The 15925-nt window shown below is 44.5% G+C and overlaps 1 protein-coding gene across 1 annotated transcript in view; it reads right to left on the bottom strand.

Annotated features, from left to right (window-relative positions):
• LOC144781944 (cytochrome P450 2G1-like) overlaps positions 1-15925 on the bottom strand; it is a 350994-nt gene that overhangs the window by 231513 nt on the left and 103556 nt on the right. The window contains exons 3-4 of the mRNA XM_078661037.1: positions 9973-10135; positions 9697-9846 (exon numbers count right to left, since the gene is read on the bottom strand). Of these exons, the coding sequence (XP_078517163.1) occupies positions 9697-9846; positions 9973-10135 (313 nt within the window). The remainder of the gene's footprint in view (positions 1-9696; positions 9847-9972; positions 10136-15925) is intronic.

Here is a 15925-nt window from a genome sequence, read left to right as displayed (position 1 = left end):
TTTGGAAGCCATATTTTTACTGCAAGTCTGAGCTCCACTGGGAAGCCAAGGGTCGAGAGATGACCCAGGCATGGGTATGATGCCTGGAGCTATGTTATCCCTAGTCGGGTCCAAAACCACAGGTTGGGTAAATTGGATGGGTTGTGCAGCCCTATATTGTTCTGCTAGGATTTTCTCTATTGAAATTAACCTATCCAAGATGGGGCTCTAGTAAGCATCCAGCATACAACTCATAGTTGATTTAAAGGCTTCCATCATAGCCGTGTGGACTGAATTTATGACTGGTACCATATTTTTAGAACTAACTTGGTGTGTACGTTAGGTTTAGTTTTTTTGGCTTGACTCCCAATTGACTTCGATTTTCTTTTTATGTTCCCACATGACCTTTGAACCAACCTTGGATTTTGTAAGGGACCAGCGTTGCTGGGTGCTTCTAAGGGCTTATATTTATTACTACCACCATTCCCTGGGCCCGATTCACAGAATGAACTTAAGACTAAATCCTAAGCTTACTACTATTTGGTATTCACAGAATGCACTTACTACTTTCGGGATTCACAGAGTGAACTTACTACTTTCGGGATTCACAGAATAAACTTACTACTTTCGGTATTCACAGAATAGATTTAAGACTACTAACTCTAAGTCCGAAATCGGGGAGTAAATTCCGGCCCGGAGGCGGAGCTTCCGGCTCGGAGGTGGGGATTTTTGCCATGCTGAAATCTCCAACTCTGGGCCGCAAGCTCCGACTCCAGGCCGGAAGCTCTGCCTCCGGGCCGCAAGCTCCGCCCCCAAGCCGGAAGCTCCGTGGCGGGCACATCCTGTATTTTCAGCATTGTGGCGGGCGGTGCTCTCTGCACCGCCCGCCACAATGCTGAAAATGCAATTTGACATTGTCATTTGCAAAGCGGCAACCACCGCGCGGTGCCTGCGCTTTGCAAATGACAATGAAGGGGGGTACCACAGGTACACCCCATGTGCACCCCCCACCTGTACTTCACTCTGGGGGCCCGCAGGGAGCCCCGAGAAGTGAAGACTGCATGCCTTTCCGTGGCGGCAGCGCCGCCGCGGAAAGGCATCTAACACTGCCCATTGTAATATGGCTGGCGGTGTCTAATAGACACCGCCACCATATTAAACATTTTCCGCCCCGGCCGCAAGGCGACCGGGGCGGAAAAGTGGCGGGCGGTGTTTTGGTCCACTGCGGTCACCTCGCCATTGTAATATGGCGGGGGAATTCAGGGAAGGATATCGGGCGGATTGCCCCCGCCAGGCTGGCGGTAGCCACCGCCAGCCTGGCGGGGGCAATCCGCCCGACATCCTAATGGACCCCTTAGCCTCACTTTACCCCTTTTAGATTTATATGGATTAAAAGCCTTGAATTTCGTTTTGGAGCAATATATTTCTAAGCCTCTATCTTTACATGCTTTCGCGAATTCAGTGAGGACATTCTGGATATCCATTGGCGTTTTCAATATAAGCAGCATGTTGTCTGCAACTAGCAAGAAAGGTATGGGGTTGCCTGCTAATTTAGGGGTGTGGCCTCCACAATCACATATATATGAGCAAGGGCGGATGCCCGAAACGCGTCAGATTGTTTGGTTCAGCTCGTGAATAAACTTGTGCCTACTACAAAGCTGTTTTGGATCCGCGTGATTTTCCTGGTCGCTACGGTTGGAGCCTGGGAGGTTGCATTTGTTTGAATATATATTACCTACTGGCGGTCGCCAGTAGGTATATATAGTTAGGATTTTTTCTCTATGGGTTTTTTGAAAATTCTATGTCTAATAACTTTGGCGTTTGTGGACGGAATTGGCTGAAATTTTCAGGAAAATGGCACATTTTGTTTCTGAGCAGCCCTTGAAAATTTGGGGGGGGTTCGTCAAGGGGGGGCTGAGAAAAAAGGGGGGTCCCAAAACGTGTTTTTAACATTGAGTTTTCCATAGGGCGGTTGGCCTCACTTTTAGCCCGAACGGCTGAATGGATTTGCACGAAACTTGGCAAAATTGTAGGGACTGGTAGCCCGATGTGCCTTTTGTAGGTCTCAATATATGTGCTCCAGTGGATTTTGAGAAATTAACGTTTAAAAAAAGATATATATCTGTAACAGCAGACCGGGCAGCGCTCCAGGACGCGTACTTTTCGCGCAACGGAGCTTTGTGAAGCGAAGCTGATTGGTTCTCCGGCGTCTGTCAACATTCCAAACAGTCCGTAGCGGCCGCCATCTTGTCTCTCGGTAGGATCGAGAGACAAGAGGAGGCCAAAGCGAAGGGGCAAATGACCATAAGGGGGAATAGTAGATCCTCGCTGACCCCCTACGTTTGATGTGGAGGTTTTAAAAGGGCCCCGCGGGGCAAAAAAAAAAATTATAATAATAATCGAACGGCTGAATGGATTTGCACGAAACTTGGCAAAATATTAGGGACTGGTAGCCCGATGTGCCTTTGCTAGGTCTCAATATATGTGCTCCAGTGGATTTTGAGAAATTAACGTTCAAAAAAAGATATATATCTGTAACAGCGCTCCGCTTCGCGTACTTTTTGCGTTACGGAGCTTTGCGAAGCTGATTGGTTCTCCGGCGTCTGTCAACATTCCAAACAGTCCGTAGCGGCCGCCATCTTGTCTCTCGGTAGGATTGAGAGACAAGAGGAGGCCAAAGCGAAGGGGGAAATGACCATAAGGGGGCATAGTAGATCCTTCCTGACCTCTTAGGTTTGATGTACCATTTTGCCAAGTTTGGTGTAATTCCGTTCAGCCATTCAGGCTGTAGACGTATGTAAATGTCCTATGGAAAATTGCATGGGGAAAACACATTTGAAAGTGTTGAAATTTAGAACCAATTAAAATGTTACTTTGGTTTTGTATTTGTGTGTGATGAAAGTTAATTGGTTATGTATATATTTCAAATGAGAGGAAACCACAGCCATTTTGTGATACTACTGTCTGAGGTACATTTGTGAGGAATTTTTGGTGGTGAATTTCTGGTGTTTGATTTACACAGTACTAACACTTCTCCTACTTTTAAAAAGGTGAGTTGTTAATTTGTAAGGGGAACTATGTTGTACACTTGAAGATAATTTGAAAAATGTTTTCTGTTATTTATTTGCAGTCCTTCTGTTATACTAAATACTTGATAAAGTTAGTTTTATATTATGTATTACTAAAAACGATAAATGAAAGTGATTATTTTTTTCTGCAATTTACAGCAAGCAATTTCAAAATAAAATGGCTCACAATGAAGAGACCGTGGCAATTTCTTTTGAATTGTCCACTACATTGATTGAAATTGAGAGCACCAATAATGAAATATTGTCACAAGGAGGACATGACTTGTATGATTCCATTAGATTGATTGAAATGGACAGCACCAAGAATGAAATATTGTCACAAGGAGATGACTTGAATGATTCCACTACATTGATTGAAATTGAGAGCACCAATAATGAAATATTGTCACAAGGAGGAGATGACTTGTATGATTCCATTAGATTGATTGAAATGGACAGCACCAATAATGAAATATTGTCACAAGGAGGAGATGACTTGAATGATTCCACTACATTGATTGAAATTGAGAGCACCAATAATGAAATATTGTCACGAGGAGATGACTTGAATGATTCCACTACATTGATTGAAATTGACAGCACCAATAATGAAATATTGTCACAAGGAGGAGATGACTTGAATGATTTTTTTGATCAATCTCTTGATGGCGAATTTATCGAGTGTTTGGAGACCATAGAGTTACAAGAATCATCATTGGAGACTTTTCATGAGGACATTGCTGATGAGGACATGTTACTAGTTCTTTCAAATTTAGAAAATTCTGAAGAATAAATTTATATTTAGAAATCAAAAATTGTTTGAGACATTATTCATTTTTATTTTTAATTTATGAGGTTGTAGCGAAGTGATTGTAGTATAAAATGAGACTTATAGTATAGAGTGCAACATTTTTATGTTACATGGTAAGTTTACTCATATTTACTTCCCTTCTGCCACTATATTATCTCCAATGTGTATTTGACATCTCTTCTTCATCTCCGGCCTCCTTTCTCTCACTGTGTGTCTCCGATGCATCTTATCGCTGCTATTTTGTGTAATTACAGAAGAGAGTAAAATAAAATAGTTCGGAACGTGAAAAGGGGGCAAAGTAGAGTACTCCTCACCCCCTAGGCCTTTTTAGGCGGTCCCAAAAGGATCAGTTTCTGCTTTCCTGAGAGATTATGGTATGAGTTCCATATACCACAATAACTTGCATTACAACATGCAAGATATCTATCTCCTATTACCAACTTTTGGAGATATTCGCGCTAAGCGCGAATATCTCCAAAAAGTAACACCTGCCCTGAGCAGTTCTTAGCCATGTTATCCAATGGGAGGTGGATAACATGGCTAAGAGCATTAGCTCGGTAATGCATGAATATCGCTGAGTTTTTAGCGATATTCATGCATTGCGGCCGTTTATTATCGCATTTGCGATAAACCATGATAATAGCAAGGTTTATCTTCGATAATTTCTGACGATGCTTAGTGGTAAAAAATTCGTTGGTAAGCATCGTTAGCGATAAATATCGCTTAACTTTGGTAATATGCCCCAACGTCTGTTAACGTTCGATTCGAAGGAAATGAGGAAGTGTTGAAAAACATTGTCTGCGCCATCTTGCCTTTTTTGAAATGCCACACTTTTGTCGTGCACGGCAGCCATTTTAGATGTCTTGACCAGACCCACTCTCTGCACGCTGTCGATTCGTAGCATGGCTCCTCACCCACGCAAGCATCTTCCCCAGGCACTGGTCACCACCGCTCTCTGTCTTATGCATGGGCAATAAACCTCCCCCCATCTGCGCTGCTCTTCCCTGAGAATCACACTCTGTGCCCGCCCGACACCTCCCTTTCGCCCTATTCACTACCGCACCCTCTGACACTCCTCTTCCTCTGTGTCCGATTGTCCAGGCTATCAGCTAGCCCTGCAGATGTAGTTTATGGCCCCAGCTGTAAAGAATCACCCCTCTTCAAAGGAGTTATAGTAGATCAAGGCCCACACCCGATGAGATCCGTCACACCACACGTGTTCCTACTATCTGAAAACCATCCTGTATTGTGATTGGGGAGGGGACCGAGCCTGAAGCGGAAGATTCCAGGAATGACTCTTTGTACATCAAAGTTTTTACAATTATGTGTCACATTAAAAATATATAGCACTCCAACAAAGTAGTAGGAATATAAAACTTTAATAACATATAAATATATACAACAAAACAAAAACAGTAAAAACATTTAAACAACGAAGAGACCGTGGCAATTTCTTTTGAATTATCCAATAGATTTATTGAAATTGACAGCACCAATAATGAAATATTCTTGTCAGTAGCGGTCTGTTGTGCGAATAGTTCCAAGGCAGCAGAACGCGCTGAAATCTAGATGGCACGAAGGTGATGTCTAGTAAGTTGCCGCCCAGCAAATAACGGCGTGGGGCGCCGCGGGGGTGAGTGAGTCCAGTAGGCACCACAGCTATTCTTACCGGCATTGCAGAATTACTGCTGGGGACAATGCCTGTGCTGTAGCAGGGTCACAGCAGAAACAAAAAGGATTCTGTTGAAGATGTTGTTGGTTTTCAATTTGAAAACAGTTCTGGTGTCAACTGCTATGCTAATGTAGTGGTTAATGTTTTGTTTTCTCTAGAAAATGTAAAAGAGGGGGAGGTAGTCCAAAGTTCCGTTAAAAGGGCAAAGGAAAGGATCGGTGGTTTGAACTATCAGTCAAAAAGGGGAGGGGGTGCAATAATTTTTCCTACCGGGTCACACTGTGCTTTCACCGGAAGTGAGGTCTGCAGGATTCTAGTAATTCAAAGTGAGGCTGGCGCCAGCATGGGAGCGCCGACGTCCCGCGGATACAGTTTCGTCACTCCACGGGCGATCATGGCAGTCATTCCCCATCGGGGGTCGGAGACTCCCGCGGCTCCTCTAGAATCTTCAAGGTCGTGGAGGACTACGGTGGTGGAGTCAACCAGTGACCGGGCCATTTCTTTATGCTGGGCCCGCTCTTGCCAGGTCGACCGCCATTTTGAGAGTTCGGCAGCTACCGGCGATCGCGGGGTCACATGAGCGGACGGGCTCCACCCTGCCGGGCGAGACGTTGCAGCATGGCCACAGTGGAAGAACCCTTTTCCGGGCGCCTGGAGCGCTGAGGGTGCAGCTGGGAAGCCTCCACCTGGGGAGGCGGGAGAGGCCTGTTCGCACCGTCTCTCCCTCCCAGTGCACCCCACGGCGTCTCACTTGAGATTTGTTATGGCCGGACCAGGCGATGAGGACGAGGGGGGGGGGGTCGGAGGCATGTGCAAGACATCCCCCCCCAGTGTTGTCGCAGCCATTATCAAGAAAGAAGAAGTGTCCCGTCCGTCTTCGGGCCGGGCTTCCGGTAGATGTCGGCCGGACGCCCCTGGCTCTGGCCCCATGAACGGGTTTCTTGGTTTATCGGCTGCAGCCGGATCCCGTCGGCCTCGGCCCCCCGACCGTTGGTGGCCGGACCGGAAGAGCATGTGGCGGGACTACCTGCAACTCTCAAGGGCCACCGCGGCCGGACTGGGAGAGAGAGGGGAGGGTCGAGGAGACATTCCCCCCCCCTGCAACTGTTCAGCGTTGTAAAGGCAATCCCCTGGCCGGGTCCCGCTGGCCTCGGCCTCTCCTCCGGCTACACCCTACGTTAGGATCTCCTGGCCGAGGCGTGGCAGCAGGACCTGCCTTATATGGGCTGCTCCCGGCTGGGCGTAGTCGGAACCCTGCCCCACCTTGGAAGTTTCCAGAGTGGGGGCGGATGTTCTACTGACTTGCATTTTCCCTAGTCTATCGATTTTTTTGGCGTGGCAGGCGGTGGGACAGCGAGGGGTGATTTGGTTTCTCTTACTGTTTTTCTGGTCTCTCACCACTGGCATATTTTAACGTTTTCTTGTTTCTAGGACATTAATAGGTTTTATCATTACGTTATGTTATCGTTTCTTTGTTCGTTGTTTAATAAAAGTTCATGTTCATCAGTGGCCTACTGATTTTCGTTTTCCTATTCTTTTCTTTCCAGGTTGTTTCATGCTAAAGTTTCTGTTAACAGGATACAGTGATCACTTCGTTATTATTGCATATGTCCTTTTCACTAGGGGTGCTCTCTGGTCGGCCCAGATGACGTATCTCTAGTAAATGGTCCGGGTGAAACAGGTGCATCAATCAGTGGGGAGTAGATAGGCATGACAGATTACAACGGGGGAGAAAGGTCCGCATTACGTACCCTTTCACTACTTGCAAAGATTTTCCTACGTTTATTTGCAAACAGGGAATACCTCCAAAAAGAACTAATTCCCAAACAGTCAATGTTAGGACAATCAATCAATCAATGAGGAATGAAATAGGTACGACGTGTTAAAGGCTTGCGTTACCTACCCTTCACTATCTGCAAAGGGAGAGAGAATATTCCTATTCTTCCTCGTTTGCAGGCAGAGAAGATCCTTAAGAGAATTAACTTCGAACAATTCAATGCTCGATTCAAACAATCAACAAGGGGTACTGTGAACACAAATGAACGCCGCTTATGTACATACGCATTGCTATTTTCAACAGGTTGTTCCTAATGTTTCTATTTTAGCGAGGTCAAAAAGAGATCCCATTAGTGGCCTACTGATTTTGCTCGATTCCTTTTGTTTTTTTACACGATTTTTCGCTATCTGCAAAGACTAAACAGAGTATTGCGACTCTGTGCTTGTTTGTAAATAGAGAATGAACCAAAGAGAACAATCAATCAAATGGAGAGAGAAGCAGGCACGACGGATTACAAAGGGGGCAAAGGGCTGCGTTAACTACCCTTCACTATCTGCAAAGAGAGAGTACTCCTAATAGAAATGAGGGGTGGGGGGCAGCATTCAAAGCAGATCAGTGTGCATAAACACGAAAATGTTTTTACTTACCACGTACTTGACATTCGACAGCTTATGATATTTGCTATTAAAAAACCATTGAAATTCACTGAAAAAACCATAGGTTATAGACCATATATAGTTAGGAATTAGCATTTACAAAACCTTGAAAATTCACTGAAAAAACCATAGGTTATACACCATATATAGTTAGGAATTAGCATTTAAAAAACCTTATTTTACTCACACAAAACCATTGAAATTCCATATATAGTTAGTTGCACTAACTATATATCGCGCACCCGCAATCCACTGCTGATCATGTCACATATTACATCATTCATGACATGGTCAGTGACATCACTGATGACATCTCAAATGACATCACTGATGAGATCACTGATGACATCTCATTTGACATCAATGACCACATCACTGATGATATCATTCATGTGACAATACAATGCATCTCCTCACGTTTTAATATAACCTCTGTTTCACCCAGTGTTAAATACAGAGTATAATTTTTGAAACCATTGACACACCAATACTAGTTACTACATACGTACTCACTGATTCCTACGTCTACACACACATTCACTCATTCACCCATACAATCATTCATACATACAATCACTCATCTTTACAACACTATCATATGCACTCATACACCTATACAGACACTTACACTCTGCCACTCATCCATGGAGTTACTCACACACCTAGTCAGTCCTGTAAAGAATCAATCACACTTCCATTTTCTTGTCTATACAGTTAAACATAGAGCACCTTACATTTTCAAACATATACTAACACATACTTACTTTCTTATACAATCATTGATACAAGTACACATTGATCTGCACAGAGTCACACACCTCCCAGCCAGCCACACACACACTCAGTCTCCTATAAAAATACTTGGACAATCAATCAATAACCCATATAGTTAATCATATAGCTACTGATCAACACATGCAGCAGTTTACAGAACAACAGACATAATGATGCACAAATTAAGACAGTTTAGTCACTAACCCATGCACTCAGTGAGACACATTTAATCACTCACTCATACATTCAGTCATGCACCTACTAAATCCTTCGTCCAGACACTTATACATCTACTCATTCTTCAATATGTAAAACATATTTAAACTTTACAGAAACACACAGTCACTGGATGATGTCATCAGTGATCTCATCAGTGATGTCATTTGAGATGTCATCAGTGATGTCACTGACCATGTCATGAATGATGTAATATGTGACATGATCAGCAGTGGATTGCGGGTGCGCGATATATAGTTAGTGCAACTAACTATATATGGAATTTCAATGGTTTTGTGTGAGTAAAATAAGGTTTTTTAAATGCTAATTCCTAACTATATATGGTGTATAACCTATGGTTTTTTCAGTGAATATATATATATATATATATATATATATATATATATATATATATATATATATATATATATATATATATATATATATATATATATATATATATATATATATATATATATAAAATATATATGTATATATACACACACACACACATAGATATCTATGTGTGTGCATATATGTGTGCATAACTGTGTGTGTGTTTATATATTTTCATGATTGCCCGTTGTAGGTGGCCCCACCAGTTTTGTTTGTGGACTTTTTGTGCCCCCATCCTAAAAATCACATCTAGAGACCCCACTGGTTTTGTTTCTTTAATTTTGTCCTGTGGTCCCTGCAATGAGTTACACTGGGGAACCTAGCCATGCATGATGCAACACACAAACCTTTGCTTTTTTGCAATTCCTTTATAATGCACTCGGCTTCTTCCTGAATCCGCTCTTCGATGCCCCTTTTTCCCATCCCGAAATTCCTCAGGGTCATTATTGTAAACTGACGAAGTTTTTTCCAGCGCTCCCCACTGCTGACAGTAACTCCTGGAAGGTGAAATGAACATTGTTTTACAGGCAGGAAGACAAATCGAAGAAATCAGGAGTAGAAGAGCTAAAACAGAGCTTTTCTTGTCTGACTGTAGGTTTTCTTTTGTTTAAAACAGTACTCACCATAACCACGAAGCATTCTTTCAAAGATCGGCATTTCGCCTCGCGCTACAAAGATATCTCCTTGGTCAATGAAGGCTTCCTTCAAGTTGTCATATCCACATATAACCACAATTGGGCGTGGGCCAAAATGAACAGTGAATATCTGGCCGTAGGAATCGCGTAGCTAGAGAAAATATTGGAATAAAATGAGCAGCATGATGATAGCTTCCTACCTACATCCATTGTGGAAAGGAACAATTAGAAACAAAAGGATGATGGTGCAGGAAAGGGTGTAGGGTGAAAAGAAAAAGAATAAGAGACCAACTGCACTTTTCAGTAAGTTTGCATTTTTAAATGAGTTTTCCACTTTTCGGTGTTCACAAAAAGTATTTTTTTGTAGTAACTTACACTTTAACAATACATTTAGCACTACAAATGGACAACCACTGGTACTGTAACCTCTAATATGTTCTATGGGAGATTGGGCACGTAAATTGCTGTATAGTGCTGGACTTACTAGTTTTTTTTTAGTAGCAACTTACATTCGGAGGGCCTGATTCACAAAGGTCAGCATACGTTTGTTTAAGCTTACGATTGTTTGCTATTGATGAAGGTATTTTATGAGTAGTATCTTTACCACTGGGGAGTCTCTGCATGTAAAAAGATAGGCCAGTCCTATATTTTTATGTGGGGTGACACTGCAGTCATAAAGATACTACTAGTTAAATACCTTTGTGAGTAACAAACAATCTTAAAGTTACTCAAAAGTGTACATTTAGCTTTGTGAATAAGGTGCAGTGTTTGTGAATACCAACATGTAGTAAACATACCCAAAAGTGTTAACTTACTCAAAAGTGTAAGTTACCTTTGTGAACCAGGCCCATAAAGTCTAAAGGAAGCTATGCTTGCACACACATTTGTACAGATCAGATGAGAGACAGGTGCAGCGTAGACACCAAGCATTCATGCAGCAATCAGGAACCTCTGCGGGTACCTGGGGTGGTTCTAATAGCTACAGAACATTCCGAGAAAACCACGTCTCTTCTGTTAGGTAGGAAAACTTGTTAGATTTAATGGGAATTAGCAAAGTCATGGAGACTTGTCTACAATGTGGCTTAGCGCCTTTAAAAATGAAATGTGTTACTGCCAAGATGAGCAGTGAAGTTTGGCTGCTTTTCTAGCCAATTATGTAGTGAATGACCAATACCTGTAGCCCAGACATTTATCAGCTATTTCCACTAATTGGCAATCTACAATCACATATGTTCTGTTGATGATGCTTTAAAGATAGCCCCATTCCCTGTTAGAGAATCCTTGGCACATTGTCACCAAGTTCTCCCCGTAATTGCTTTATTTCTTTAATCATCTTCATATGGTGCTTGAGACTCCAGAGATTCACTCAGAAGTGGACCTCTAATTTCTTCCACACCGTCAACTAATGATTAAACATAATAAATGTGTGTGTGTGCTTTGGATATCTCAGTAATATTTAACAGCTTGCTAATACAGTGTGATACTTTGAAGATTCACCTATTCACCCTATATAAGACCCAGCTGAGCGTCTGGACATCCACCTCCCGCTGTCCATTTTCCAACACATTCACCGTTTAGAGTCTGTAGAATAGTGTATTGGTTTTGTGGTCGTGTTCATTAAACAGTTTTAAAAATATTCCAAAATAGGCGTGTTCAAACAATGGTTCACGACGGAGATGCAGGAAAGTCCAGGCGAGTTATCCCTTTGGTGAAGACCATACTAGCAACTGATCATTATGACGGAGGTGCAGAGGCAGCACAGGAAACTTCATACGCTTTTCTGATTCAGGGTGGAGTCAATACAGGAAAGTCTATATATGCTTTATGATCAAGAGGCGTGGTCAGCACAGGAAATTCCAAAAACTTTATGATCAATGAGCGAAATCAGAACAGGAATGTGTATACGATTTAACAAACCAGCATTCAATTCTCTCAACTCACTTATACCTCAATGCAACATTATTGTACTGTTGCAGTGTTTCAGAGGATAGCGTCAGCATCACCTGACATTGCATGCACCTGGAGGTCAGACACAACTTCCAGTATAAATAAAGGAACGCACCGTCACTTGAGGCGGGGCTCACACTGCATAACCTGTATTTGGTGTGTGTTCACTTCCCAGCACCAGGATGGGCCCAATCTCACCAGGCCTTTGCTAGTTCTTGCCTGAAATAACACACTGGCAATGAGGAGTGGCCTGTGGTATGCTTCCACCCATGTGTTCTATCACAGCTAATGCTATGGGGAGTTTGCCTACCCTGCTGCTGACTACCTGATTTTGATACAACAGCCTGCTCCATCTCTGCCACCCACATCAATACCTCCCCCTTCCGCTGCAGCAGTTGGACTCGCCCGAGATTGGAGGGGCTCATACATGGCCACGAAACAGCAACCTTTCAATTGGGTTCACCAGGTCTGTCTGAACCTAATCAACCCAGCCCGGAGGCACATCAAGGTAGCCCTGCGGCATCACCGTGGACACCCTGGCATCCCACCTGCATGCTCGCCACCCATCCTCCCATCCTAGCTCACCAGTCTGCTCAGAGCCCTGTGTCATCACCCAGCAGCACTAGACCTTGATTTCTACATGTTGAACTCTTGGCTTGTGGGTGAGTCCCACCATGGAGCAGCTCATCCTTTGGTGTGCTAGAAATGAAGGCCATCATCCTCCAGGAGGCTACGCTACTCTGCTCATTTTAGTTCCTGTGTCCAACAAGCACTAGTACCAGCCATGTCACAGGACAAGCCCAACCTACCTCCGGCCCATTTGGCCTAGGCCAACAGGGTGAACCCTCCATCACGTAATTCAAGCACAGCGGGCCCACCCACCTATGGAGTGAACAATGAGTTGGCAGATCCAGCGATGGCTACCAACAGATGAAAAATCTGCCTTTAGAGACTTACAAATTATTTCTGTGCTACCTGTAAAGCTGATGTCGGAGTGAAACACTCTCTTTTTTCTGCACTATGCTGGCAGGTGTAGAAGTTGATGATGTAGCTGTGCCGGAACTCAATGCACACTTTGACCCTCAAATCATTGCAGATTTTGAACACTACAAATTGCGCCTGGCACGACAGAGGTACAAGTAATCCATTGATGACTTTTACACATGATTACAGGAACTGGCAAGCATGTGTATGGATGATGATCGCCCATAAAGAGGTTGAGCCCAAATCATACAGTAGTGCAAATTGAGTGTTTTCCACCGGCTCATCCCGAGAGAACCCAGAATGAAGTTATAAGACATGACCCTTGTCCGCTCACACAAACTGTTGCACTGCAAAGTAGAATGAATGGAGGAGGCCTTAACAAAAAGCAGTATGTCATCACCCACCTCAACAAAGCTGAAAATCAAAACTGAGACATTAAATCTTGCATGCAAAGCATGTGCCAGTAAACAACTCACGAAAGCTGCCTCCAGCTCATCATGCAACTACTGTTGTTGTGAGTCAGTTGAATCCCCCTGTTTAGCACCCATCGCAAGGAAAGACATGCACCAAGCGTATGGAGAAAAACCACTGTGATCTGGTCTGCCACAGCAGTACTAGAGGACAGTGAGGAAACACACACAAGCCTACCTAGGTTCCGATCAAAACAGTTCGAACCAGCACCACCGACATGCATCACAACATGTAATGCCACAATATCTCCTATGACCTAGCGTTTTATACTAGTCCTGAGTCACATTGCATTCAGTATCACCCTTATAAGTACAAACTGCCTAGGTCAATGTAATGGCATGGGACTCTTACAGCAACCTGACAGAAAAGCCACCAAGATCAGGATGTTCCCCTTCAGGAGCATTATCCCCCTTCCCATTGTGGGAATTTTCACCATTACGATCAGCCATGGTAACTCTGAAACAAAGGCCACGTTCTACATCACCATGAGTGGAGGAGAAATGCTCATCAGTTGCAGAACAGCAGACATTCTGGCGCTAGGACCATTTGCTACACCAATACATAACCAACAACTTGATCAAATTCTCCAAGAGTTCAAGCACTTATTGTCGTGGCTGGACTGTCTGAAAGACTATCAGATAGATTTATCAAAGTCCCGTTTTGCCAGTCTGTAATAGCGATTATTAAGGAATCGCTATTACAGACTCGCAAAACGGGATTCATGTACAAATCGCAATTTATTTTGCGATTCCTACAGCTTCCTTATTTGCGATTAGCTAATTACTAATCGCAAATAAGGAATAACTCCCCATTCATTCCTATGGGCCTAAAGGCCCATAGGAATGAATGGGAAGACATATCAATGTGCAAATCGCTATTAGCGATTCGCATTTTGAGTTTGCGTTTGCAAGGGTGCAGGGGTGTCCAAAGGACACCCTGTTGCACCCCTGAAATGATATTGGACGTTGGTGTTACGCACACACATGTCCCAAGGACATATGTGTGTGTAACATACAACTTAGAAAAATGCACTTAAGTGCATTTTTCTAAGTTTCCGCTATTTACCACGAGGTTTGACTTCGCGGTAAATAGCGGCCCAAAATTGCGAATTCGCAATTTTTAAATGGTTCATGAATTGCATTTAAGGAATCTTAAATAGAGATTCCTTAAATGCAATTCCTCGCAAAATTGCGAATTCTAAAATAGCAATTTTTGCATTTGGGATGATGAATCCCAAATGCAAAAATTGCGCTCGCAAAGGGCAAGATTCTCAGAATCTGGCCCTTTGTGAGCCGATTTTACGTTGATGAATCTGGCCGTATGTTGTCACATTACACATGAATGACTCCATCAAGCCTGTTGCCATGCAACACCGACATGTTTGTTTCACCTCTGCCCCCATGTGGAAGATGAATTCACACGCCTCAATCAATCAATCAATCATGGACATTTGTATTGCGCGCTACTCACTTGGTAGGGTCTCAAGGCGCTGGGGGGCGAGGGGTCCGCTACTGCTCGAAGAGCCAGGTCTTGAGGAGCTTCCTGAAGGAAAGGTGATCCTGGGTCAGCCGGAGGTGGATGGGGAGGGAGTTCCATGTCTTGGCTGCCAGGTAGGAGAAGGATCTTCCCCCGGCGGTGGCTTTGCAAATGCGTGGTACGGCGGCGAGGGCGAGGCTGGTCGATCGTAGCTGGCGGGTGGGCGCGTAGAAGGTCAGGCGGTTGTTGAGGTACTTGGGGCCCAGGTCGTGGAGGGCCTTGTGTGTGTGGGTGAGGAGCCTGCACGTGATCCTCTTGCTGACGGGGAGCCAGTGCAGATCTCTTAGGTGGCCGGAAATGTGGCTGTGTCGGGGGACGTCCAAGACGAGTCGTGCGGAGGCGTTCTGGATGCGCTGGAGTCTTTTCTGAAGTTTGGCTGTGGTTCCGGCGTAGAGGGTGTTTCTGTAGTCCAGTTGGCTGGTGACGAGTGCCTGGATGACCGTCTTCCTGGTTTCAGTGGGGATCCATCGGAAGATCTTACGGAGCATACGCAGGGTGTTGAAGCATGATGATGAGACGGCGTTGACTTGTCTGGTCATCGAGAGGGAGGAGTCCAGGATAAAGCCCAGGTTGCGTGCGTGGTCCGTTGGCTTGGGAGTGGTGCCCAGGGCAGGGGGCCACCAGGAGTCGTCCCAGGCGGAGGGCGATGATCCTAGGATGAGGACTTCCGTCTTGTCTGAGTTCAGTTTCAGGCGGCTGTTCTTCATCCACTCGGCGACGTCTTTCATCCCTTCGTGCAGGCTGGTTCTGGCGGTGGCGGGGTCGTTGGTGAGTTAGAGGATCAGATAGGTGTCATCGGCGTAGGAGATGATGTTGAGGTTGTGTTTGCGTGCGATGGCTGCAGGAGGGCTCATGTAGATGTTGAAGAGGGTTGGGCTGAGTGATGATCCTTGTGGTACGCCGCAGATGACTTCGGTGGCTTCGGATCTGAACGGGGGGAGGCGGACTCTCTGGGTTCTTCCGGCGAGGAACGAGACGATCCACTCCAGTGCCTTCTCTTGGA

This window comes from Lissotriton helveticus, chromosome 9, assembly GCF_964261635.1.
Source record: "Lissotriton helveticus chromosome 9, aLisHel1.1, whole genome shotgun sequence".
In the NCBI taxonomy this organism is placed as follows: Eukaryota; Metazoa; Chordata; class Amphibia; order Caudata; family Salamandridae; genus Lissotriton; species Lissotriton helveticus.
The sequence above is the reverse complement of the archived record's forward strand: the minus strand, read 5'-3'. Positions and strand labels throughout refer to the sequence as shown.